At 43.3% G+C, this 23,216-nt stretch overlaps 3 protein-coding genes across 8 annotated transcripts in view; 1 reads left to right on the top strand and 2 right to left on the bottom strand.

Annotated features, from left to right (window-relative positions):
* Positions 1-413: 413 nt before the first annotated feature.
* POFUT2 (protein O-fucosyltransferase 2) lies at positions 414-12,769 on the bottom strand. 2 transcript variants are annotated; one of them, XM_035139674.2, is made up of 9 exons: positions 12,261-12,769; positions 7,692-7,942; positions 6,584-6,728; positions 5,282-5,389; positions 4,426-4,492; positions 3,128-3,253; positions 2,236-2,416; positions 1,693-1,816; positions 414-909 (listed from the first exon to the last, which is right to left on the bottom strand). In XM_035139674.2, the coding sequence occupies exons 1-9, from the start codon at positions 12,752-12,754 to the stop codon at positions 756-758; spliced, it is 1,650 nt and encodes a 549-aa protein (XP_034995565.2). In that variant the 5' UTR covers positions 12,755-12,769; the 3' UTR covers positions 414-755. The 2 variants fall into 2 exon arrangements, with proteins under 2 accessions (XP_034995565.2, XP_060138459.1); XM_060282476.1 differs by having other exon boundaries at positions 809-909; positions 1,684-1,816.
* A 449-nt stretch (positions 12,770-13,218) lies between these two features.
* YBEY (ybeY metalloendoribonuclease) lies at positions 13,219-20,298 on the bottom strand. Of its 2 annotated transcripts, XM_035139694.2 has the most exons (5): positions 20,152-20,298; positions 17,080-17,364; positions 16,085-16,216; positions 14,716-14,784; positions 13,224-13,898 (listed from the first exon to the last, which is right to left on the bottom strand). In XM_035139694.2, exons 2-5 carry the CDS (start codon positions 17,287-17,289, stop codon positions 13,812-13,814), a joined length of 498 nt encoding a protein of 165 aa, XP_034995585.1. In that variant the 5' UTR covers positions 17,290-17,364; positions 20,152-20,298; the 3' UTR covers positions 13,224-13,811. The 2 variants fall into 2 exon arrangements, with proteins under 2 accessions (XP_034995593.1, XP_034995585.1); XM_035139702.2 differs by lacking the exon at positions 14,716-14,784 and having other exon boundaries at positions 13,219-13,898.
* A 140-nt stretch (positions 20,299-20,438) lies between these two features.
* The window catches only part of MCM3AP (minichromosome maintenance complex component 3 associated protein), a 57,002-nt gene continuing 54,224 nt past the window's right edge, over positions 20,439-23,216 (top strand). Inside the window, exons 1-2 of one of the 4 annotated variants that reach the window (XM_035139653.2) lie at positions 20,439-20,734; positions 21,396-21,528. The gene's annotated coding sequence lies outside the window, so the exon portion shown is untranslated. Of the gene's footprint in view, positions 20,735-20,923; positions 21,529-21,679; positions 21,835-22,062; positions 22,675-23,216 lie in introns of those variants that run through there. The other 3 variants (XM_060282468.1, XM_035139645.2, XM_035139661.2) reach the window with 3 other exon arrangements.

Here is a 23,216-nt window from a genome sequence, read left to right as displayed (position 1 = left end):
GTATTGATTTTAATCACTTGCGGCCCACCAAAAACAAGAAACCACATCCTGTAAAGCTTGGGCATTTAGCCGGCAGTCCCCAGCTCTGTTTAGTAGAGGCTGGGCTCTACAATGAGGTTAGTGTTACTAAGAGGCTTTGAAGCAAACAACTGAAGTGATCTTGTAGGTAAACTGGTCCCTATTTGGTAAGGTATTTATATAAAAAGGGGAAAGAAAAAAAAGGTGGCGAGATCAAGCTCAGTGGTGGAGAGATCAAGCTGTCCCAACTCAAATGCCGCCTCTGCCAGGAATGTTTTAATGTATTGTCTTGCCAGTCCACAGCGTGAAGACTTCTTACAGAGTGGCACTTGTTGTTGTTTAGTCGTATAGTCGTGTCCGACTCTTCGTGACCCCATGGCACACAACTCCCAAAATAAAAACAAAGAAACCTTTATTTCTTGTAAACAGAGAAAGCCAAACAGAAAAGATCTCTTCTGCTTTGAAGATAATACAAACTGATGTTCTGTATCCATAATAATATTTTAACATCAGAAAATATCATATGATCAATTTTAAAAGGGAGACATTTTGGTATCTTGTCAGAAGGGATGTCATTGATAATACCGAGTGATCTGAATGCACCTGACTTCCACCATTCATATGTGCTTAGCACCAGAAATTAAAAACCAACGTTCAAAATAAATTTATTTCTACAAAAATGATTGTTTAATTGCATTGATAAGCCTAAAGACTGCAGCTGCATGGACCAGTATATTTTAATATACAATTTTCCAGTGAGTTGGCTGTTCACAGGTACTCTCTTCATCGCCACAAAATCTGTTGTAAGTTGTTTTGGGATCAAAACCCAGAATCTCTCTTTCCTCATGAATGCGGAAGGAAAATGTTGAGACTGAGGTACCTATAAAATATCTGTGAAGGAGTACAGAAAAAAAAGTAAGAGAAGCTTCTACTGCACGTTCATGATATGGAAATCAGTTAGGATGCATTCTGACACCAGCTATCCATGGGTTCAAAGGGGGCCGTGAGAAGAGTACAAGCTTCATGCAAAGAAACCTCCACTTGACACCAACGGTCAAACTCTCCTCTCTGAAACAGCCATGTTAACTAATTCACAAAGTTAGGGAAAAGGTTGCTTAACAGTTGCACTGTAAACCATTTAAGATGCTATGCCTGCCGAGTCAAACACAGACATACGCAGAAATTAGCAGTTAAACCTCAAGCACCTGCAGCTCAAAGAATCTCAGGTAGCAATGCTGAGAATGTTATACAAATACTGTTACCTGGAAAAGACAGTCCTGGCCTAGATGGGCTGGTGGCTCCACTCAGCAGAAGGCACTTCTGATAAAGCAAATTTTTATAGGTGGGAGCCAATCTGGATTTTTTCTTTGACTTATTTTTGCATGTCATGGCATGAGTGATATAAACCATAACTCTCAATCAGTGGCATGCGGTCAGTGGATTGGGGGAGGGGGGGGGACAACTAGGCTCATCTCCTAAATGTTCCCCTGGTGCCTCCTTCCCAAAGCCCAGGAAGCTTCTGCCCAGCTCAGGGAGGGAGGCACAATGCTCGCTCCCCGCTAGTTGCCCTCACAAGCTGGCCATAAGCCTCTCTTCATTAGGGTAAGCACATCTGTATGGATGAAGACTGCTCTAATAGAAAAGTCAAACAACAAACAAACCAACCATAGTCACCTGGCATGAGCACATATCCACTGATCAATAATTGCTATTCCTCCATCTTTGTAGAGCTCCAGCTCCTCCCAATTAGGTTCCAATCTCACCATCTCTGGAAGAAGTCTCTTTAACTCTTCAGTCTCTGAAAAGGTACACTATGTCAGTGGCCTAGTTTCAACTGGTCCCCACTCTAAAGGGGGGGGGTCACACTAGAAGTGCAACTACCATTTTCTTCCTGCTTATTTAAGTGTTGGTGTTTTTAATAGGAAATAAAGAGAAATGGGCACACACAGTAAAAAAGAAAAGAAAAGTGAGACTAAGGGTGTCCTGAGCTGAAGATCTACTGTGGTAGATCATTGTCCCGTAAAAACATTTAATTCATGGGCAAGCCATCAGCTCACAAAGCCCTTTCTTGTGGCCTACAAAAGCCCCCCCCCCATATTGTCCACAGTACTGGAGAACAAATAAATATGCACTGCAGTGCTTGCGTCTAAGTGAGTAGATTCAGTTTAGAACAAAAGATTAAAATACTGGGTTTGGTTTTTTTTTTAAGCTACATACCCTTTGCAATGGCGTCAGTGGCTACAAAGACTCTCTGAAGTTTATGCAACTTCAAGAGGCTTCGGATGGTCTCCACTGCTCCCTGGATGCTAGGCACGTCATTTCTGTGACCCCAGATGAAGTCTTTGCGCCTGAGGTGGGCTCCAAGATAGGGGCCCCCTATGGCCGTACCCAGCTTTACCTAGCACAGAAGAACCAGTACATGCTGAAACTGAAATAAAATGGCATTGATTCAGTGGGAAAACATCCTGCAGATAAACACATCTTCTCTAGCATTGTTAAAGGAAGATGTCTAAGATGCTAATTGGTCAATGCTTAGCAGAACTTTGAAAAGCTCCAAGTCCAGCCTACCAACTATCTATGCTCAGGGTAATAGAATAGAATCATAGAGTTGGAAGAGACCACAAGGGCCATCCAGTCCAACCCCCATGCCAAGCAGGAAACACCATCAAAGCATTCCTGACAGATGGCCGTCAAGCCTCCGCTTAAAGACCTCCAAAGAAGGAGACTCCACCACACTCCTTGGCAGCAAATTCCACTGCCGAACAGCTCTTACTGTCAGGAAGTTCTTCCTAATGTTTAGGTGGAATCTTCTTTCTTGTAGTTTGAATCCATTGCTCCATGTCCGCTTCTCTGGAGCAGCAGAAAACAACCTTTCTCCCTCCTCTATATGACATCCTTTCATATATTTGAACATGGCTATCATATCACCCCTTAACCTTCTCTTCTCCAGGCTAAACATACCCAGCTCCCTAAGCCATTCCTCATAAGGCATCGTTTCCAGGCCTTTGACCATTTTGGTTGCCCTCCTCTGGACACGTTCCAGCTCCTCCTCTAGACACTCCCAACAGAAATGCAATTAAAACAGAAAATAGCTAAGTTTAAATATTACCTTTATCTTTCTCCAGTCCTCAGAATACTGTGTCTTGTCCTTCTCATCAGTAGAATTTAAGAATTTGGTCCTAAACTTGTCCCCCACCACACGAAGATGCTTAGCAAAAACCATACTTCGACGAGTCTGCCACAAAAAAATAAAATAAAATGATAAAGGACTAAAGTTCTTCCAAGATCTAAAAAAATAATAATATTTAGAGGCACAGTCCCAATGTTATTTAGCGCCACACAGATCAAGTTAACTACTGGAGAAGCAAACTCAATGGATGGATTTTATATGCATATTACGGAAGCACCCTATAATCCAGTTTTTATGTAATACAGTTTGAAATTTAATTACTGAAAGGATGGGATAGTCACTCTACCAAAACCCTAAAATATTAATCCTGCAGTATTTGAAATACTTCATTCTAGGTAAAGATTTAGCTGTGCAAAATTTGCTCTCTTAGCTTCAGAATGACTTGCCAAAATAAATAAATAAATTAGGCTTAGTTGTTCTGGATATGCATATGACCTCACAACAAGAACTGGCAAGACTACTTGAGAGCTGTTCGACAGTGGAATTTGCTGCCAAGGAGTGTGGTGGAGTCTCCTCCTCTGGAGATCTTTAAGCAGAGGCTTGACAGGCATATGTCAAGAATGCTTTGATGCCGTTTCTTGCTTGGCAGGGGGTTGGACTGGATGGCCCTTGTGGTCTCTTCCAACTCTATGATTCTATGATTCTACTTCATATAACAGGATATAAAAAACAAAATACTGGTACCTAAGGATCTCCCTGACGGAAAAAATCCAGGTAAACTGTACAAGTATAAAGAACTAAGAAAATGCATTAGCAGTACCAAGTGTGAGAACAGTTTGTGGATTAGCTTGGATTATTAAAGGATGGTTTTGGTCAGGTAAGGATAATCTATGATTTGATATAGACTACTGTGGCCTATTTATTTCATTAGAAGCCATACTGCAGTTGGATAACAGGAAGGTAATGTACTGCAAGAACACTTTAAATATGTTTAATGTGATTACAAGAGAAAACAGCGTGAGTCTTCCTTCAATGGAATTTTGGTGCATTACCATACCTTTAATTCAAATAATATTCTGGGATCATTTATAAAATAATTGCAGTAAATGTTTACGTTTAAGGATTTGGTAGTAAGTGGAAGGGCCTAGAAAATGCCAGGTTGTATACATCCTCTTTTCTTAATGGTACCTATGCCATACAAAATGCCTTGGGACGATGTTTGCCAAGGGGCAAAAAATAAGTGGATCATCTGGGAAAGACGGCTAGAAAATACTTACATTCCAATAATCTTTGCCACCATAGTGGTCATGAAGAAGATTTTCAGCTCTGTCTAGCATCACTGACCTATTAAAAATGATAAAACTAAGTGTACATTCCCTTGCAAAATAGCTTACATCAATTTATTTATAGTTTAAGGAAGCAGAGAAGTCCATGGATACACAAAAAGGAACACTGCAATTTCATTTTTGGGGGGTTGGGTGGATGAAAATTGAGAAACCTTTCTTAACCCAGAAAATCCTAAACCATGACAGCTCAACAATTAGCGTTCTGTGGAGGAAATTTTGATCATGTACTTTGGGGGTACCTTGTTTCTGGCTTGTTATTAAAGACGGGTGGGCACCATTGATGTGGGACAGATAATTTTCCAGTGCTTTGTTTTTCTATTTAATTTTTTTCTGTTTCATAAGTTAATTAATAAGAATGAATGGATATCAATTGCAAATACAGTATTATACAAGCTTAGCAGTTAACATTTCATTTCTTTACCAAATGAAAGTAAAATAAAAGGGTACATTAATTTCTCAGTCTAGGATATTATATTTTTTCAAAAGCAAATTAACCTATACAAATTACCCAAAACCTGCATATGGCAATCTGGATTTTCCTCAATGGAAAATGTCACAACTCAAGATTTCTTGGGGAGGGAAATCAGTTACAAACTGAGGGCTTTTCTGGATTCCTCCTTCTCTGCCTCACTGGTGCTGCAATAGGTTTCAATGTGAGATTACCAAAAACACAAAGCTTCACACTTGTTAAGAGTGAAAGTGGGGTGGGTAGGTTTAAAGCCTGCCTTTCTCTATGCAAAGCAAATATGGAAACATTTGAGATAGAAGATAATAGATTGTGTCTGACCGAGCAGAGATGTTCAAAAGGAGAGGAGCTATGACAGAGGCAGAGCCCTGGACAGATAAACAAGTCAAATTCATGCCACGTGTTTCTTCATAACCCCAGAACCATCCCCTATAAAACAAGATGAAAATCATTAATAGATTGGGATATACAATCTGATAGAAATTAAAACAATCTTGCTGATTCAAAGAAATATTTTTATTATTTTTATCCTCTTTTGCAAGTCTGAGCTCATTCTATAATAATAATAATAATAATAATAATAATAATAATAATAATAATATATTATTTATACCCCGCCCATCTGGCTGGGTTTCCCCAGCCACTCTGGGCGGCTTCCAACAGAAATATTAAAATACACTAATTTCTAAAAGATTAAAAGCTTCCCTAAACAAGTTTTAGCCTGCCTGACGGTCACCCTGCAACTGTTACTACTCGTGTATACTCTTCCTTTGTGTTTTCCCCTCTCTTCCACTTCTTATACACACCCTTCTTAAACATCAGCTCATCCATAAGCTCCTTATGCAGCTGCGCCTATTTCTTTAGATGTCTCACACTTTTCTTTCTTGTTGAAACTGTCTGCATTTGGGCCTTCAATATTTCTCCTTTTAGAAACTCTTATTCATCTTGGACTCCCTTCTCTTTGAGTATTTCTGACCGTGGAATTTCACTCAGCAGTTCCATAAAGTTTTTGAAATTGGCCTTCTTAAAGTTGAGAGTGCATGTCTGAATGTACTCAGCTTTCCCTTGCACCTGTATCATGAAACCCAGGAGGAGACGACTACTTCCTCACAAGTTTCTGAGTACTTCCACTTCGTATTAAAAGATCCATTTGTCTCGATTCCCATACTCTGTGCATTAGTGTAGAGACAACTGAAACCATGAGTTACTCCCTCCAGATAACTCCACCTAGTAACTGATCCTTAAACAATCTCCACCAAAGTGTAAGAAAAAAAATCAGCTGATGTGGCCAGAGTACTGATATAGGTAGCAATATGTAACAATAGCAGCACTGGCAATGTTTTGGACTATTTAAATTTCTGTGCTGTTAACTATCCAGTGTTTTACTGTAAACAGAATAGAAGATGCCCATCTTTAAAAATAAATAGATATTTTTTACTTTTAGGAAGAGCATGCTGATGCAACGATAAGGAAATATTCATTGAACAAGAGAAAAACTATTTAATGTTAAAAATTCCAATGAAAGTTTTTTTCAGGGGGGACATTTAGCGACTTGGGGAGAAAATATCTGCATTCTAGGTGCTCAGCTGTAATTATAATGCAACTACTATTATAGAAGATTACCTGTAGTATTTATGTTTGTCTGTTGAATACATTAGTTGGTCAATACATGGCCTTTCGTCTATTTTCTCCTCCCAAGTCCCATCTTTCCATCCTTCAGCATAACTTTGCAAAACATACACCTGATCAATAAATGGTCCACCTGACTCTGAATAATGAACAAAAATCAACACATGAGTATAATATCTATATGTATTTCATTTTATACAGCAGATATCAAGTGGAGCAACTAGCATTATATCTAGCTGCATATAGTTACTTCCAAAGTATTTATCTACAGAAACCAGAATGTCAGTTAACAGAAAGGGGGTTTGAGTTGGAGCCCTGTGAATCTGGTCACTGCATCTTCAGAAAAAGACAAATAATCTGGAGAGGATTTCTATAAAAAGCACATTTTGATTTTATTAATTTGGCATGAACCTCAACCCTGTGCCAATTCAAGAAATGCACTGACACAATCCCCAACAGGTGTCCATCCAGACTCTGTTTAAAAACCTCCAGCAAAAGAGAGAACATTACTTCCACGGCAGTCTGTTTCACTGCCCACAACTCATCCTATCACAAAATTATTTTTTATGTTTAGCTTAGCGCAAATCCCCTTCCTTGTAATTTAAACCATTGCTTCTAGTCCTACTTACAAATTTGCTCCATCATCTATATGATGCAGCCCTTCAAATAAGACAGGGGTCTGCAAGAAAGCAGCAGGAACAAAACTGTGCACGGATGCAACCAGAGCAGAAACCACCTTTATGCCAACTGCAAAAATGGGTGCCACATTAACAAAAATCTGTATCTTTTTTCTCTCCAAGCAACTATGGTCGTGCCCAAATAAGATATTACTGTTTAATATTTGCTAAATGGCATACACATGCAGTTGTCCAATAGCTAGCATGTACCTACGAATATATTTTAGCCTTCATAATAGTAGATATCTCTCCCCCCCCTGAGAGATAGTGGTGGTGAGAAAGGTAACATATCCTCATTTGGAATTCTACTTTAGAAATGTTGTCAATTTCAAACACCTCATTTAACTGAACGCAAGCAGAAAAGCCCACCACAAAACTACTTCAAGATTGCATAGAATACTGATTATTTAATAGTAATATGTTACCTGCAAGAAACTCTTCGTACTCAATAACTGGTATGTTTTTACTGAGGCTGGGAACATCAAAGAATTCAAACCAAGGAATTCGGACCTGATGAATGTCAGGGCTCTGCCAATGATAGAGACGCCCCCAGGGAGGCAGAACCAAGACCCAAGCTTCATGTTTCAACAAAGTTTTTAGAAGAGAAGCAACTCTTATGTAGACATCTCTGCGGAGGTTGAAACCTTCTGGTGGGTTTACATCATACAAAAGATACCTGGAGATAACAAAATAAAGTTACTTGAGAAAGCTACAGAAAAGTCATGATTTCTAGTTCTGAATAAGGCAGATACAGTGGTACTGTAGCCTTATTTGCTAATAAGGGTCCTTAAGTTGCGCCCAGGCAGGGATAGAGACAGTCAATAACGACGCTGAGGGTTGAATTTAAGAGACTCTTGGTGATCACCTTCACGACAAGAGTAAAGAAAGACAAATTTGCAAAGATTCTTATACACTTCTTGGGCTCCTCCCCCCCCTCTGTAAGTGTGCACACGCAAGGGGGTCATAGGTTACAAGTACATATAAGGAAGATCCGTATCCTGTCCTGTGCATAAACACATGCTGACTCATGCTACCCCGGTAGCATCCTCAAGCAGCCTTGAGTGGGGGCTTGAGTTCCTGACTATCTTGCCTGTTCTGTGCGTCAGACTGGTAGCATCAGACAAGGTCAGTCATCTGGCCTTGATAGCTAGCAGGGCATTCTGTCTTGCTGTCGAATGTTTTCATTACACTTTGGCCTACTTTGGTACAGAGACGCAGAGGCACTGAAAAGCATTTTAAGCAAGGCATCCCAGGGATATGGGGGGGGGGGGCTAAGCCATACAATCAGAATTATACAATGCAAACTATATGATTAGATTTAGCTCAATAACACAATTGGCAAATCTCTCCCTTCAGTACCTCGGTTTATGAACACAATTGGTTCCGGAAGTCTGTTCATAAACTGAAGCATTCATAAACTGAAGCAAGCTTTCCCATTGAAAGTAATGGAAAGTGAATTAATCCATTCCAGACGGTCCACGGAGTACTTAAACTGAAGCGTTCATAAACTGAAGCGAGCTTTCCTATTGAAAGTAATGGAAAGTGAATTAATCTGTTCCAGATGGGTCCGCGGCGTTTGTAAACCGAAAATCCGTAAACCGAGGTGTTCATAAACCGAGATTCCACTGTACACAGTCAGCTGTGCTTTTGGAGGATACAGAGTTTGGGGTACAATCTTCTCCCCTGATGAAAAACAGTGGGGATAGAACAGCAGAGTCATAACCACCTCCGGAGCCCATCTGCTTGTGCCGGCCGGGATAGAAGGTGTGGGAGAGCAGGAGACAAGGAAATGCCCATTGCAAATAAGTACAGTATTAGGCAACCTAGACAGTTTTAAAAGTGTTTAGCTTTGTTTTATTAAATGCTAGTAAAATAAACACGATACAGTAAATTAGATCACACTATGAATTTTAACTGAATTTTCTGATGCAAATTACTCTAATTCAGCCTCCCCCCCCCCCCCAGAAAACCTCCATCACTGCCAGTAGTTGGACTGGCTTAGGGTGCAGCAGCAATTTGGCTGCCTCATGTCCAACCCCCACCCACTTTTTTCATAGGTTTATGCCGGCCAAGTTGGGTGGATGGAAGAGGGACCACCATGGTGGCAGAGTCTCTTCACTAAGCCAGGATGAACAAATGCACCTGCCTCATCTAAGAGTTTGGATTGCTCTGTTCACCATCTGGGAAGGGAATCGACAACCATTCTAAGGGGGAACTTTCCATCCAATCACTCTCTGCATCTACTCAGACTACCAAGTTGGTGTCTATTCAACACCTAGTGCATGACCTATACAGTGGTACCTCGGTTTATGAACACAATTGGTTCCGGAAGTCTGTTCATAAACTGAAGCGTTCATAAACTGAAGCGAACTTTCCCATTGAAAGTAATGGAAAGTGGATTAATCCGTTCCAGATGGGTCCGTGGTGTTCGTAAACCGAAGCGTTCATAAACTGAAGCGAACTTTCCCATTGAAAATAATGGAAAGTGGATTAATCCGTTCCAGATGGGTCCGCGGAGTACTTAAACTGAAGCGTTCATAAACTGAAGCATGGGTGTAATTGGTTCCGGAAGTCTGTTCATAAACTGAAGCGTTCATAAACTGAAGCAAACTTTCCCATTGAAAGTAATGGAAAATGAATTAATCCGTTCCAGATGGGTCCGCGGCGTTCGTAAACCGAAAATTCATAAACCGAGGTGTTCATAAACCGAGGTTCTACTGTACTATACAGTCGTACCTCTACTTACATATCCCTCTGGATATGGAATCTTCGGGTTACGGCCATGGCAAACCCGGAAGTGCCGTTTGCCTCTATTCACATCATTTTTTGGGTGTGAACAGACCCCTGGAACGAATTAAGTTCGTATCCAGAGGATCCACTGTATTTTCTCTTCTCAATGGTAGAGCACACACTTTGCATGCAGAAATCACAACCCCTGGCATCTCCAGGAAGGGATAGGGATTCCTGGAGAGCTGCTGCCAATAAAGCAGACCTAAGGTGGACCAGAGGTCTGATTTACTTTACGACAGCTTCCTATGTCCTGCTTTTCATATAGTCATACCTCCGCTTACGTATCCATCCAGTTACGTAAACTTCGAGATACGTAAGCGGCAAACCTGGAAGTATATTTCCAGGTTTTTGCCATGCACGCATGTGCAGAAGCTCTCTACCACCATGTGTGCGTGCGCAGAAGTGGTCTCTCTGGTTGCGAAAACCTCAAGATCTGGCCGGACCTCCAGAATGGATCCTGTCCGCAACTGTATTCCCATGAGTATTCTCATGACACTGTATTCTCATAAGTTTTATAAATACCGGTTGCTTCTAGTAACTGCTGCTTCTAATACTAATTCATTTCTGTTTCCAAAGGGAACAGCTACTGCTTTTTTTGTGCCCATCAGAGGAATTTTTCACTGGGCCCAAATTAGCTGAGACAGTTTGCAGAATATCCTTAATTGTAAGACCCTTTCTTCCCATCTTGTTTAAGTTCATTGCATTGAGTTTCACTTTATTTTATTGCAGTTCTTATAATTTTACAAAATGCTCCAAAATATCCCAAAGTATTCCAAAATATAATATACAAAGTAAACAAAATAAACAGAGTAAATGGAATAGCAGGATATTCCACAAAATGATATGCAGCCATTGATAAATAAGAATCAGACAGAACTAATCCAAATACTGCCACTTTATCCCAACCTAGTCCTTTCCCTCCTCCCTTACTAGTCTCCCTCCCCCTCCCTCTCCTAACTTCCCTCACCTATTTGTGATCTCTTTTAATCTTATGTATAAGTTTTTTGTTGCATTATATGTGCTATAATTAATATAATTTCCCTTTCTATTTCACATTTTTCTCCTTGCGAGCATTACTCATTCCTGTTCACACTTATTTAATTTTCCTTTCCATATTTTGCCATTACACTTCTACAATTTTCCATTCTTTCTTCAGTTTTTGAATGGAGCCCCCGCCCCTTTATTATTGCTGTTAATTTTGACATTGCCATATACTCATACAGCTTAGATCTCCATTCCGATTATTAATCCCGTTTTCCAATACCTTGCCAACAATATCCTTGCTGCTGCTGTTCCGTAAAGAAATACTCTTTTTTTCCTTGGGAATATCCTCTGTTACCAACCCCAGCAAATAGGCTTCTGGTTTTTTATGAATTGTTCTTTTAAATATTTTTTTGAATTCTTCGTGAATTTTAATCCAGAATTGTTTAATTGTCTTACATCCGCCTACCTGATCATTGCATTGAGTTGGCCCTTCCTTCGTTAGCCCGACTTGCTCAAAGCAAGGCTTCACAACCCAATTCCTACACTTTGGCATTCCTGCTCAGGATGCCGAAGTGTAGGAATTGAAGTGTGCATGATGAAGTGTGCACGCACACGAAAGCTCATACCAAAATAAAAACTTAGTTGGTCTTTAAGGTGCTACTGAAGGAATTTTTATATTTTGTTTCTGCTCAGGATGGGACTCTTTAAATTCTGTTCAACCCACACATGTGGAGGCACGAGGGATAAATCGCTATTAATATATCCTCTCCTGCCTATTAAAACCCATCCCACAATAAATACATAAATTAATTGAATAAAGAAAAAAATCGTGTGAGCTCAAATTGAGGGTAGATTCCCACGGGAGTCGCTTTGTGTTTGCATGAGGTACCATAGGAGACCCCGAGTTCACGGCAGGAGCCCAGCGGGGCCGAGGCGGAGAGGCGCCCGCGAGGATTCCGAGAGGCCCCCTCGGACTCTGGCTGGCAGGGCCGCCCCGAGACACGGATGGCGGGGCTACGGGGGTCTCACCCGGGAACCGAAGGTGGGGCGGGGTGGAGGGACGAGCAGCAGCGCCTCCGCAGGCCAGGCCGCGCGCCCTCCCGCCTCACCCCCGTCGCTGCCCTGGCCTCCCTCGGGCGCCTCCGCGGCCGCCCTGTCCCTCGCGCCCTCCTCGCCGGGCCTGGTCCCGAGGCCTTTCCGGCCCTCTCGCCTTTCCTCACCGTCTCCGGGGCGCGGCAGCGGCGGCGGGCAAGGAGACTGCGCTGTGTCCCGCGCGGAAGGCCTGGTGGGGGAGCGGCGGCAGCTGGGCGGCGGCGAGCGCGATCAGGACGAGGAGCGGCGGCGGCGGGAGGCCGGGGAGTCGCGGGGCCGCCATGCGGGGCCTTTCGCGGAGCCAGGGAATCCCGGAGATGAGCCGCTCCCTCCTTCGCTCTCCCCCGCGGCCGATGCCGGCCAACGCGGACCGGCGTCTCCGGATGGGCCAGGCCGGCCCCTGTCGCTCCCTCCCAGAGACCCGCCTGCTGGAGGGCCGGCCTGGGGGGGGGGGCGTCGTGAGGAGAAAGCGGGTCTCCGAGGCTGGAGGGGCCGCCCTCCCCCTCTGGCCGCTCAGCGTCTCCGCTTGGCCGACCTCATAGGGAGGTTGTTGGGGGTTAAAGGAGGGGGGAGACTCAGGCCGCCCCCTTGGAGGCAGCAAGGGGGCAAGCCACCGACCCATCTCCCCCAGCCAGCTCATCTCCTGCGCCGGACAAGCAGCCGGCCGTGTCCGCCCACCTGGGGTGCGTGCCCCCCTCGCCCTCGCCCGGCTTCTGGGGGGCCACAGTCCCGGGAGAAGCGAGTGTCCTGGGCGCCCAGCTCTCCCCCAGCCTCATTACTGCTCTTGTGCCTTCATGGCTGAATCCTGAAGTCCCACCACGGTCAGTGAGAGTTCCTCTCAGGTTACAACCTGGACAGGGGTTTTGCTTTTTTGATCTGCTAAGCTTCTGCTGAATAGGTACCCATTTAGGTTAGTTTGCAGCTGCTCGGTGCTGCCAGCTGCCACTGTATATCCCGTAGTAATGAGTTTCATTACTGGGTTTCTTGTTGAATCCCTATAACCACCAATTCTGTATTTATATAGAACTTAACTGCTTCAGGGAGGTGAGATATACAACAGATTGCTCTGTACTTATTTGAACATTAATATTTATTATTATTATTATTATTAAGGTTGGAAGCTGCCATTTTCTCCAATAGCCCAATTTCTACAAGTTCATGCCCTTATCCTGAGGAAGTTGTAATATCTGGCTAGGCAGGGCATAACCCAAAGAAAGTTGATCACATCTGAGATCTGAACAATGCCAGACAGCTGCAAAATGATATAATGGGACATGTGTTGTTGCATAAAATGATTTTGCATACGGGGAGGAGGAAGGCAAGGGGTAAGATGCCCAGACCCCAACTAAGTTGTCGCAGAGGGAAATTTGGAGCCTTACCAGTGGATCAATAGGATCTGTTTCAAGGAGAATAATCCAATATGTTTTTAAAAACTGAAAGATGAAATCTATTTTCCTGCCTGTTATGGCTCATAGTAGGAGGACTGGTAGTATAAGGTCTTCCTCGTTTTCTTCATTAAGTGTCTTATTTCCCAGTCCAATGAAATCATTATTTTGCAAAACAAGCTTAAGTTACATTTCTTCTTACTGTTTGGGGACTTGATAGCAAAAACCCACTAGTAAGGGAAAAAAATGAACTTTCATTTCTTTTATTTCTGAGCCAACATACAAATATGGCTACTAGAAGTGGTGTTTGGTCAGTGGTTGCAAATTTGTGTCTGACAATCTGTTTAGCTCCAGAAGAATCTGTGCTTCCTTTTCATACATCTGAAAAAGAGGTAAGGCAAAGGTGATTGCATACATTTCCTTCCAAATAACACAACAATGTCATCTTACAAACTTTGAGTCATAGAATAGAGTAGAAGGGATCCTGACAGTCATCTAGTCCTAGTTAGGGCATCTGTAGAGGTAGATGGTGAATCAAGTATTAATATTTTTATAGGATGGGGGATCGGTTTGGATAATGCCTGTGGATCCCAACTAAGCTTGTGGTTTTGTATCTACAAAATGGGGGCCTCTGCAGGAAGGAACCTGCTGAACTGGTCAAAACAGTTTGTCAAGTTGCTGGTCTTGTTAAACACCCTCATCTACATGACCGAAGAGTCAGCTGTGTTACCATAGAGACAACTGAGTAATGCTGCTTTCCAAGAAGGGATAAGTTGTCCATATACTCTCACCTGGCTGGAGGTGGCATCTTTTAAAGTAGAAGAAAAATAGTTGGGGCTGCTGTGTGTGAGTTTGGCTGAATCTGGAAGCAAAGGAGACACAGAGGCTTGACTGCCACTGTGGGCGGAATTGAAAACTGGCTTTGGGGTCTTCACCTTGGAAACTTAGTGGGGAGGCAATAGCTGTTGGAATGCTAATGCTGCGAGTCCTTCTATACTATCCTCAAAAAAAAAATTTTTTTTTGATTGTGTGTGTGTGTGTATATGTAAATAAAGCCATCCTAAAGACATTAGAGTCTTCACTGACCTTTGTTCCAAACAATTAAACCCTGGGTCAGTGCTGGCACCTCTGGAGTCCCTTGCTGCTCCAAGATTAGGGTGCATGCAGCGAAACTGCTCATCACAAGGAAAGCACTCACCTGCTGCCACTCTGCTTCTGTGCTGTGTTTATAGCCAAGTAAGTGGCACATGCCATGAGCAATCGTTACCTGTGCGAGGGGGAAAATATTTCAGAGTTTCACTTCTGCCCTCCGTGTTCAAGGATCACATTTTATTGGAAACAAACAAAATAATGAACAGGTGACTTTGTTCATTATAATTCTCTTCCATGGTTTTAGGGCTAGGCTTTGCTACCAAGTTACTTGGAATTCATTTCATGGAAATCACTGGGGCTTGTCTCAAAAATAAGCAGGCTTGCTTTAGAAAGCAAAAAATATTTGTTCAGTCTTTTACTGAAATTCAGTTGTGTTTCTTCACTTGTCATGTGTCTTAATTGGAACGGCCAAGATGTTTACTTTTCAGAGATCACCCATCTTATTTATGTATTTATCTATCTACCAATCAGTCATTACATTTATATCCCACCTTTGCTGCAAAGAGCTCAAAGTAGTGTACTTTCCCCTCCATTTTTATCCTCACAACAACCCTGTGATGATATTGTGGTACAGAATCAGAGAATAGTAGAGTTGGAAGAGACCCCAGGGGTCACTGAGTTCAACCCCCTGCAGTACAGGAATCTCAGCTAAAGCATCCACGACAGATGGCCTTCCAACCTCTGCTTAAAAACTTCCAAGGAAGGAAAGTCCACCACCTCAAGAGGGAGACCATTCCACTGATGACCATCAGAAATTCATTCCTGGAGTTTAGTTGGAATCTCCTTTCTTGTAACTTGAAGCCATTGGTTCAAGTCCTACCCTCCAGAGTAGGAGAAAACAAGCTTGCTTTATCATCCACGTGACTGCCCTTTAGGTATTTGAAGATGGCTATCATATCTCCTGTCAGTCTCCTCTTTTCCAGGCTAAACATACCCAGCTCCTTCAACCATTTCTCACAAGGCTTGGTCACCCTCCTCTGCACACCTTCCAGCTTGTCAACATCCTTCTTAAATTGTGGTGCCCAGAATTGGACACAGTATTCTAGGAGTCCATTTGAGGGTGTAGGTAAAGAAGCAAGCTCTTAGCATTGGAGGCAGGGGGTACAGTTGCCCCTGGTGCCCTGACTGGTGCATTCCTTTGGTTCTGCAGTCCTAGGGCAACTGTGGTTAGCAGCTGTAGTTGCGCAAAGAGTCTTAGGGAGCAATGGCTTAGATGAAACAAAATATGCCTGCAATGTGTTTGGTTTTTGTGAAAATCTAATAGCATACATAATGCTAGAAGGAAGTGGGGAAATGAAAGAAGCGTCTTTTGTAAATTGAGAAGACCAAGCAAGTTTTAGGCTAACTTGTTAGAACTCTAAAGATAAAAACCAACTTAAGTAGCAGAATAACTGAATTAGTAAACATATACTTACTGTAAGAATACTGTAGAAATCTTCCTTATTCTCCTCACACTCTTGATAGATATGTTCTACTCCAAGAAAAATGTCTCCCAAATTGTATTCACCTCGAGCACAAGGCTGAGGTAGCTCCCCTGCTGTCAGATTCTGTGAAGGGAACAGGCCCAAACTATGATCCAAAAGTTACAGAGACATATTTTCAAAGTTCCATAAATTTTTTGAACATCCACAATGGGTATCAATGCAGAGATTACATATGTTGAAACACAATATTGATTTCTAAACTCCCTGTAACTAATGGAGCTCGTGTGATTGCCTCTGGGGCAGGAAACTGGAATTGTCTGTTTTTATCTGCATTTTCATTGTGTGGGCCTGGCAACCCACAAATTATCAACTTTGCAGCATGATCCTAACCATGTTTACTCAACTGATTTTAGTGTGGCTTCTAATTAAAGATACTTAGGACTGAAGCACTCTATGCAAATATACTTTAACTTTCTTTGTTGTTGTTCTTACATTGTAAGCTATCCTGTGAGTTCCAAATGGATTCAGGGACAAGATATTAAATTTTGTACATAAATAAATAAATGTACTTTGGAGCAGATCATGCGGAACACCACGTGATAGGGTTGCAATGCTGCACTCTTAAACATACTTACTCCATGGGGTTTTTGAAATAAAATAAAAACATTTAGAATTGAACAGTGCTTTCTTAGCTGTAAAGCAGAATTAGTATCTTACATTGTAGGATTATTTGGTTATACAGAAGCTGGCTATTTGTTTTAAAGAAGCCACAGGCTTTCATCTTCCCCAAATTTAAATATTTCTATGCAGCGTCTGTGTTGTCCTCAATTCTTAACAAGTGTGATTGGTTCATCAAAGGCCCCCAATTACCCACATGTACTTGAAGCCTTAACACATTTTGTAATATGTCCTATTGTCTTGTTCCTGTTCAAGACAAGCCTCATAAGACTGTAGCTGAACTGGAGAATCGTAAGCAAAATGTTTACCTCATGAAAAGGAAAAGATAACACATCAGTGGGGCTATTCTTCCACCTGTAGTTTCTGTTGAGCAGCTGTATGTGCCTATTATTAACACAGATAACACCAAGATCAAACTGCTGCACACCCAAAATGCAACGGAGTTGTTCTATATTCTTGCGAAGTGGCACTCTCCTGATAGGGATGGCTTTCTGCAGGTTACGTATGAGCAGGCTCATAGCTTTAAAAAGTGAAGATGATGCTCTGCAAAGTAGTGCTTTTCCAACATCATTAGACAGTGATAGTTCCAGCAGCTGAAATAGCAGAGAATAGAATCATTGCAGTAGGTTAAGTAACCATAGAAATGTAGAGTTGGAAGGGACTACGAAGGTCATGTAGTCCAACCCCCTGGATTGCAGGAATCGTTTGCCCAATGTGGGGCTCAAACCCACAACCCCAAGATTAAAAGTCTCATGCTCATAGGAGACAAAATATGAATAAGTAAAATCAGCAATGATACATTGGGCAAAAGACATGGGTCATAATATACAATTTGAGTCATGGGAAAAGTTACAGAAAGTGGATTTACGATTTACTGCTTCCTGTTCGTTAAAAGAAAATTATATGAAAATAATAATAATAATAATAATAATAATAATAATAATAATAATAATTTATTTATACCCCGCCCATCTGGCCGGGTTCCCCCAGCCACTCTGGGCGGCTTCCAACAAAATACTAAAATACAGAAATCGAACAAACATTAAAAGCTTCCCTAAACATGATGTAAAGGTAAAGGGACCCCTGACCATTAGGTCCAGTCGTGACCGACTCTGGGGTTGCGCGCTCATCTCGCATTATTGGCCGAGGGAGCCGGCGTATAGCTTCCAGGTCATGTGGCCAGCATGACAAAGCCGCTTCTGGCAAACCAGAGCAGCACACGGAAACGCCGTTTATCTTCCCGCTGTAGCGGTTCCTATTTATCTACTTTCATTTTGACGTGCTTTCGAACTGCTAGGTTGGCAGGAGCTGGGACCAAGCAACGGGAGCTCACCCCGTCACAGGGATTCGAACCGCCGACCTTCTGATCAGCAAGCCCTAGGCTCAGTGGTTTAACCACAGCGCCACCTGGGTCCCATTATGTACCGCAACATGATGTACGGATGGTCTAATCAATGTATGATGGTCTAATCAATGTATGTTGGAGGTGCAAAGAGAATGAGGGTACATTTTATCATATGTGGTGGACCTGTAAGTCAGCAAAAGCCTTTTGGGAAATGATGTATAATGAGATTTAAAAAATGTTTAAAATAACTTTCGTTAAAAAAAACAAAGGCTTTCTTATTAGGTATAATAGGAGAAGAGATTCTGAAAGAAAAAAAGGCCCTTTTTATGTATGCAATGACAGTGGCAAGAATGTTGTATGCCCAGGGTTGGAAGGAAGAAAGCCATTGAAAGATGAACGGATATCGAAATTGATGGGACTATGCAGAAATGGCAAAATTGACCGGGAAGATCAGACATCAAGAAGATAATTTTTTTTAGAAATGAATAATTAATTTTATAGAATATATGAAAGAGCACTACAAATATTTAAAAACGTCAGGATTGGATTAGCACTTGTAATATATTGAAAAGGGAGATTTAATAGATTGGATAAAAAATATTTAGTCGCAGAAAAGAAAAGATATTGGAAACCGGGGAAAGGGTGGATGGAAGTCGGGGTTGGAAGAACCCCTAAAAAAATAGTAAAATTGTTATGGACGAATGCAATTAATAGTCTATGCAAAAAACCCACAACTTTTTAAATAAAAAATATAAAAATAAAAATAAGCAGTCTCTTTTCCTGCAGGATCCCATCTAAAGTGACATGTAGACTAGCCTCCACCCCACCCCAGTCCTATAACACTGTGTTCCAACAGTTGTGATTTCCTAGTGTTAGTCAATGTTTTGGGGATGTTTTGCTAAATGCATGTTAGTGTGAGTTTCTAGAGTTGTCTTTCAGAATTTAGCTCCCTTTCCATTGTCAATGGGTGTACAAGTGCATCTTGTTTCTAATGTGCAAGCATATAAATGCACATTCAGAGACACTAAAACACTATGCAGCATAGCTTGCCACTTTATATGCTGCAAGCATATTTTGAACTGTGCAACTGCACATGCTCAGAGGATTATGTTTTTCATCATTGAAACATTGCACAATCCTTGTCCTTTAAATTGGTAAGAGCAGAATATTGCACAATAAATAGTTGCAACAAGGCACAGCTCTCCCACGGGGTAACTGTTTGGTGCCAAAATAACGGTTGCCTGGGGGTCCGTTTTATCTCAAGAAAGTGACACAAGCAAAGGACATGCAAAAGCCTGCTGTGGCTGCATCCCTGCACCGCCTCAGCCAAGGCCCTTCAACCAGCAGCTGCCATATGGGGAAGACATTCTATAATATCTGTAACACTGAGAGCGCAACTATAACAACAGACAAAAATTAAAAGATAGCCATTTTATATATTGGTATTGTTCTGTTGCGTGTGGGTGTTAAACATGTTTTCATGTTACTTGTAAGTTGCCGTGGAAAGGTTTGTATCCTGAAAAGCGGGATGTAAGGAATTGCAATAAGGTAAAGGTAAAGGGTAAAGGGACCCCTGACCATTAGGTCCAGTCGTGACCGACTCTGGGGTTGCGCGCTCATCTCGCATTATTGGCCGAGGGAGCCGGCGTACAGCTTCCAGATCATGTGGCCAGCATGACAAAGCCACTTCTGGCAAACCAGAGCAGCACATGGAAACGCCGTTTACCTTCCCGCTGTAGCGGTTCCTATTTATCTACTTTCATTTTGACGTGCTTTCGAACTGCTAGGTTGGCAGGAGCTGGGACCAAGCAACGAGAGCTCACCCCGTCACAGGGATTCGAACCGCTGACCTTCTGATCAGCAAGCCCTAGGCTCAGTGGTTTAACCCACAGCGCGACCTGGGTGGCCGGTTTGTATCCTGAAAAGCGGGATGTAAGGAATTGCAATAAACCAATGCATAAATATAACAATAAATATAATTCATCATCATCATCAAACTGTTTTCTCGAAAGTGGAATAAAGCGACACAGCTTACCTTCCCCCGCTCCGAGCGCCGGCCCCTGGAGGGGAACCTTCGGCTCGCTCCGGGACTCTGCTTTCCGGTATAGAGGCGCTTCCGCCATAGAGAAGGCGCAGGGAAAGAGCGCCGCCAACCCTTCCCTTCACTTCCCTGCTCGGCCAAGGCCCGCGCCGCTTCCTCTCTGGCCGGCTGGCAGGAGCTACTGCCTGCAACACCTTCGGGACGGAGGCTCGCTCGCTTGGATGCCAGGGCGAAGCGACCCCTCCGATTGCTCCCCTTGCAAGAAGCCCGCCCCGCCTGCAACTGCCCATCGTAGCCCTAAAGCAGGACACCCGCCCCCTGGGAGGAGGGAGGGAAGGAAGGAAAGGAAGCAAAATCCTTCCCTCTCTCCTCCACTTGTTTGCTCGCCTGCCTCCTTCCCGCCTTCTCCCTGCCTGTGGCTAGCGCCAGACGCTGCTCTGTGGGGCTTTCGGCGTGGCTCCTCCGAGGAGACCCAAGGCGGAGACCCACCCGTCCCGAGTTGGCGGACCAACTGCTGGGCGCCCCTGTTCCCTCAACTCAGGACCCGACGCACGCGCGAGAGAGCCACGGGGGAAAGGTCTGCAACACAGATAAACTTAATAAAAACTTATTAAAAGGGGGTGGTGGAGAGAGAAAGAGAGAATCGCCAACTAAGAAGCGCTACCTTTGGCTTCGAGAGTTGCTTCTTTTTGTTGTTGTTTAGTCGTGTCCGACTCTTCGTGACCCCATGGACCAGAGCACGCCAGGCACTCCTCTCTTGCACTGCCTCCCGCAGTTTGGTCATACTCATGTTGGTAGCTTCGAGAACACTGTCCAACCATCTCGTCCTCTGTCATCCCCTTCTCCTAGTGCCCTCCATCTTTCCCAACATCAGGGTCTTTTCCAGGGAGTCTTCTCCTTCTCATGAGGTGGCCAAAGTATTGGAGCCTCAGCTTCGGGATCTGTCCTTCCAGTGAGCACTCAGGGCTGATTTCCTTAAGAATGGATAGGTTTGATCTTCTTGCAGTCCATGGGACTCTCAAGTCTTCTCCAGCTCCATAATTCAAAAGCATCAATCATAGGTGTCATAGGTTCGCCATATCTAGTAAGTACTCAGGATTGAAGCCCTAATGAATTTGAGGCTGAGGCGAGATGAATGCGGGATTTCCAGCTCTTAAAATGTGCCTGCTGTTTCGGCTGTAGAAGGGTTGGGAAGGGCTGCAGCTTTGCAGTATAGCTTCTGCTTTGTTTGCAAAAAGTTCTAGGTTCAAGTCCCAACAACTCTGGGTATGATTGGGAAACATTCCACGTCTGCAGCACTGGATAGATGCTGCCAATCATGATAGACAGCACTACTGGATGGGCTTCCACGGCCCCTGAGATACCGCAGAGGTACAGTATTGCATTTTTTATTTTACCGCCTCAAAAGCGTTCCCTCCTGCGCATGCGCTTCGGGCGGGGGAGGCGGGGTCGGCCTCAGCTTCGCGAGCCCGTCCAAACGACGAGGCGGGGCTCGCTTGGCGGGAGTGAAACGTCACTTCCGTCTCCTGCTCGGAAGAGGCGGGAGTTGCTGCCAGAGGCATCCCGTCGTTCTGGGAGCGTCGCCGAAGCCTCTCTCATAACAGGCGACGCTCGCGGGCGCGCAGGGGGGCAGAGGTGCTTCCGGGGCCCTGAGGCGGCTCTCCGCGGCAGCGGCGGGTGAGGAGAAGTTGCTCTGACTCCGGCGCCCTTCCTGCCCGCTTCCCGCGACAGTTCGAGGCCGGGGGGTGGGGCTGTTATGGCGGGAGGCCTAATTAGGAGGTGCTCGTTTGCAGCCCGCCTTTTCCCTTGACAGGGACCCAAGGCAGCTTACGGATAAGAATCAGGGCAGCTAAAAACATGGGGTGGGGGGGACAAAACAACACGATCATGGCGGGGGGGGGAGGATAGAGTTGGAACTGCATAAAAACATGCCCATAAGTTCCTAAGTGTATTGTACTGGCCAAAGGCCATGACAGACTTGTAGCAATAGCATTCATAAGATAAAGCAGAGGATGTGAGCCAACATCCATGATGAAGGAGAAGGAAGATAACAGACACAAAATAAATCTAGCTTGATTTCGGATTAAACCGCCAGATCACAAAAATAATGTACAAGCTATTTTATCTAATGCCTTTTTCCTGATTCGTTTTGCAGCCAATGCATTGAGGACCGCTGTCTGTGTTACAAAGCTATTTACTGTCACATATGCAAATAAAGGGTCAGAAAGCAATCTCTTTCGTCTCTATGTAAGGGGTAGGCTAACCTATAAGGAGTGATGCCTGAGGTTGACCACAAATGCAAAGTCTACCTGCCTACGGGACCTTTTTGTAGCAGTCATCCGAGACTGCAGTGGGCTAAAAATGTGGATAAGTACAACAAAAACAGCATGGTATCAGCCCTTCAATTTTTTATTTTATTTGACTCAATATTTCTATTCCGCTTTTCCAGCAACAACTGGAGGCTCAAAGCAGCTCGCAGTAATCACAATATTATTGGAGGTGGTGGGAGAAACCATTGTAAGCACTATTAATATAAAACGCAGCAACTTATAAATAAAGCAAACAACAAGTTTCTGGTGCGCACTGTAATCCAAAATGTTTAGAGGGCACCAGATTGGGGAAGGCTGGCTTGCACCCTTGTTGCTTCAGACAGCAGACTAAATGCTTCCCCAAGCCCCAAAAACTGCCTGTGCATAGAAAACTATGATGTCAGAGAGAAAGGTCCATTGTAACTGTCTCTTAATCATGTTTACTTTCTGTGTGCATGAAGTGTGTGGAAGACCATTCAGTCACTTGAATTTCCACTTGTGATCCAAAATGATCATTTACCACCTTGGTTAAAGTAGGCCTTGAAAAGGAAGAAGCCTAACCTGTATTTTCCCCTGGACAATGACTTGTATTGCCCTTGTATCTCATTTTTCATGCTACATAATGTCAAAGAGGACAATAAGAAAGATGGGAAGATTAAACCTTAGTAAAAGTCACCATATTTTAGTACGGTAATGCATTTTGTTTTAGTAATTTACCTAATTATTGGTAAGGATTCTCCATTCTTTTTG

Source organism: Zootoca vivipara, chromosome 1 (genome assembly GCF_963506605.1).
Source record: "Zootoca vivipara chromosome 1, rZooViv1.1, whole genome shotgun sequence".
NCBI classification, from domain to species: domain Eukaryota; kingdom Metazoa; phylum Chordata; class Lepidosauria; order Squamata; family Lacertidae; genus Zootoca; species Zootoca vivipara.
This window is presented reverse-complemented; position numbering and strand designations above follow the sequence as displayed.

Coding starts and splice junctions, on each gene's coding strand:
- YBEY (XM_035139694.2), bottom strand. CDS start 17,289: ATGAGCCTGCTCATACGTAACCTGCAGAAAGCCATCCCTATCAGGAGA. Junction 16,217..17,079: donor TATCTTTTCCTTTTCATGAG/GTAAACATTTTG, acceptor TTCCCTTCACAG/AATCTGACAGCAGGGGAGCT. Junction 14,785..16,084: donor ATTTCTACAGTATTCTTACA/GTAAGTATATGT, acceptor CCCCTCGCACAG/GTAACGATTGCTCATGGCAT.
- POFUT2 (XM_035139674.2), bottom strand. CDS start 12,754: ATGGGTCGGTGGCTTGCCCCCTTGCTGCCTCCAAGGGGGCGGCCTGAG. Junction 7,943..12,260: donor GCTGCCGCGCCCCGGAGACG/GTGAGGAAAGGC, acceptor TGTTATCTCCAG/GTATCTTTTGTATGATGTAA. Junction 2,417..3,127: donor AGGACTGGAGAAAGATAAAG/GTAATATTTAAA, acceptor CTTCTGTGCTAG/GTAAAGCTGGGTACGGCCAT.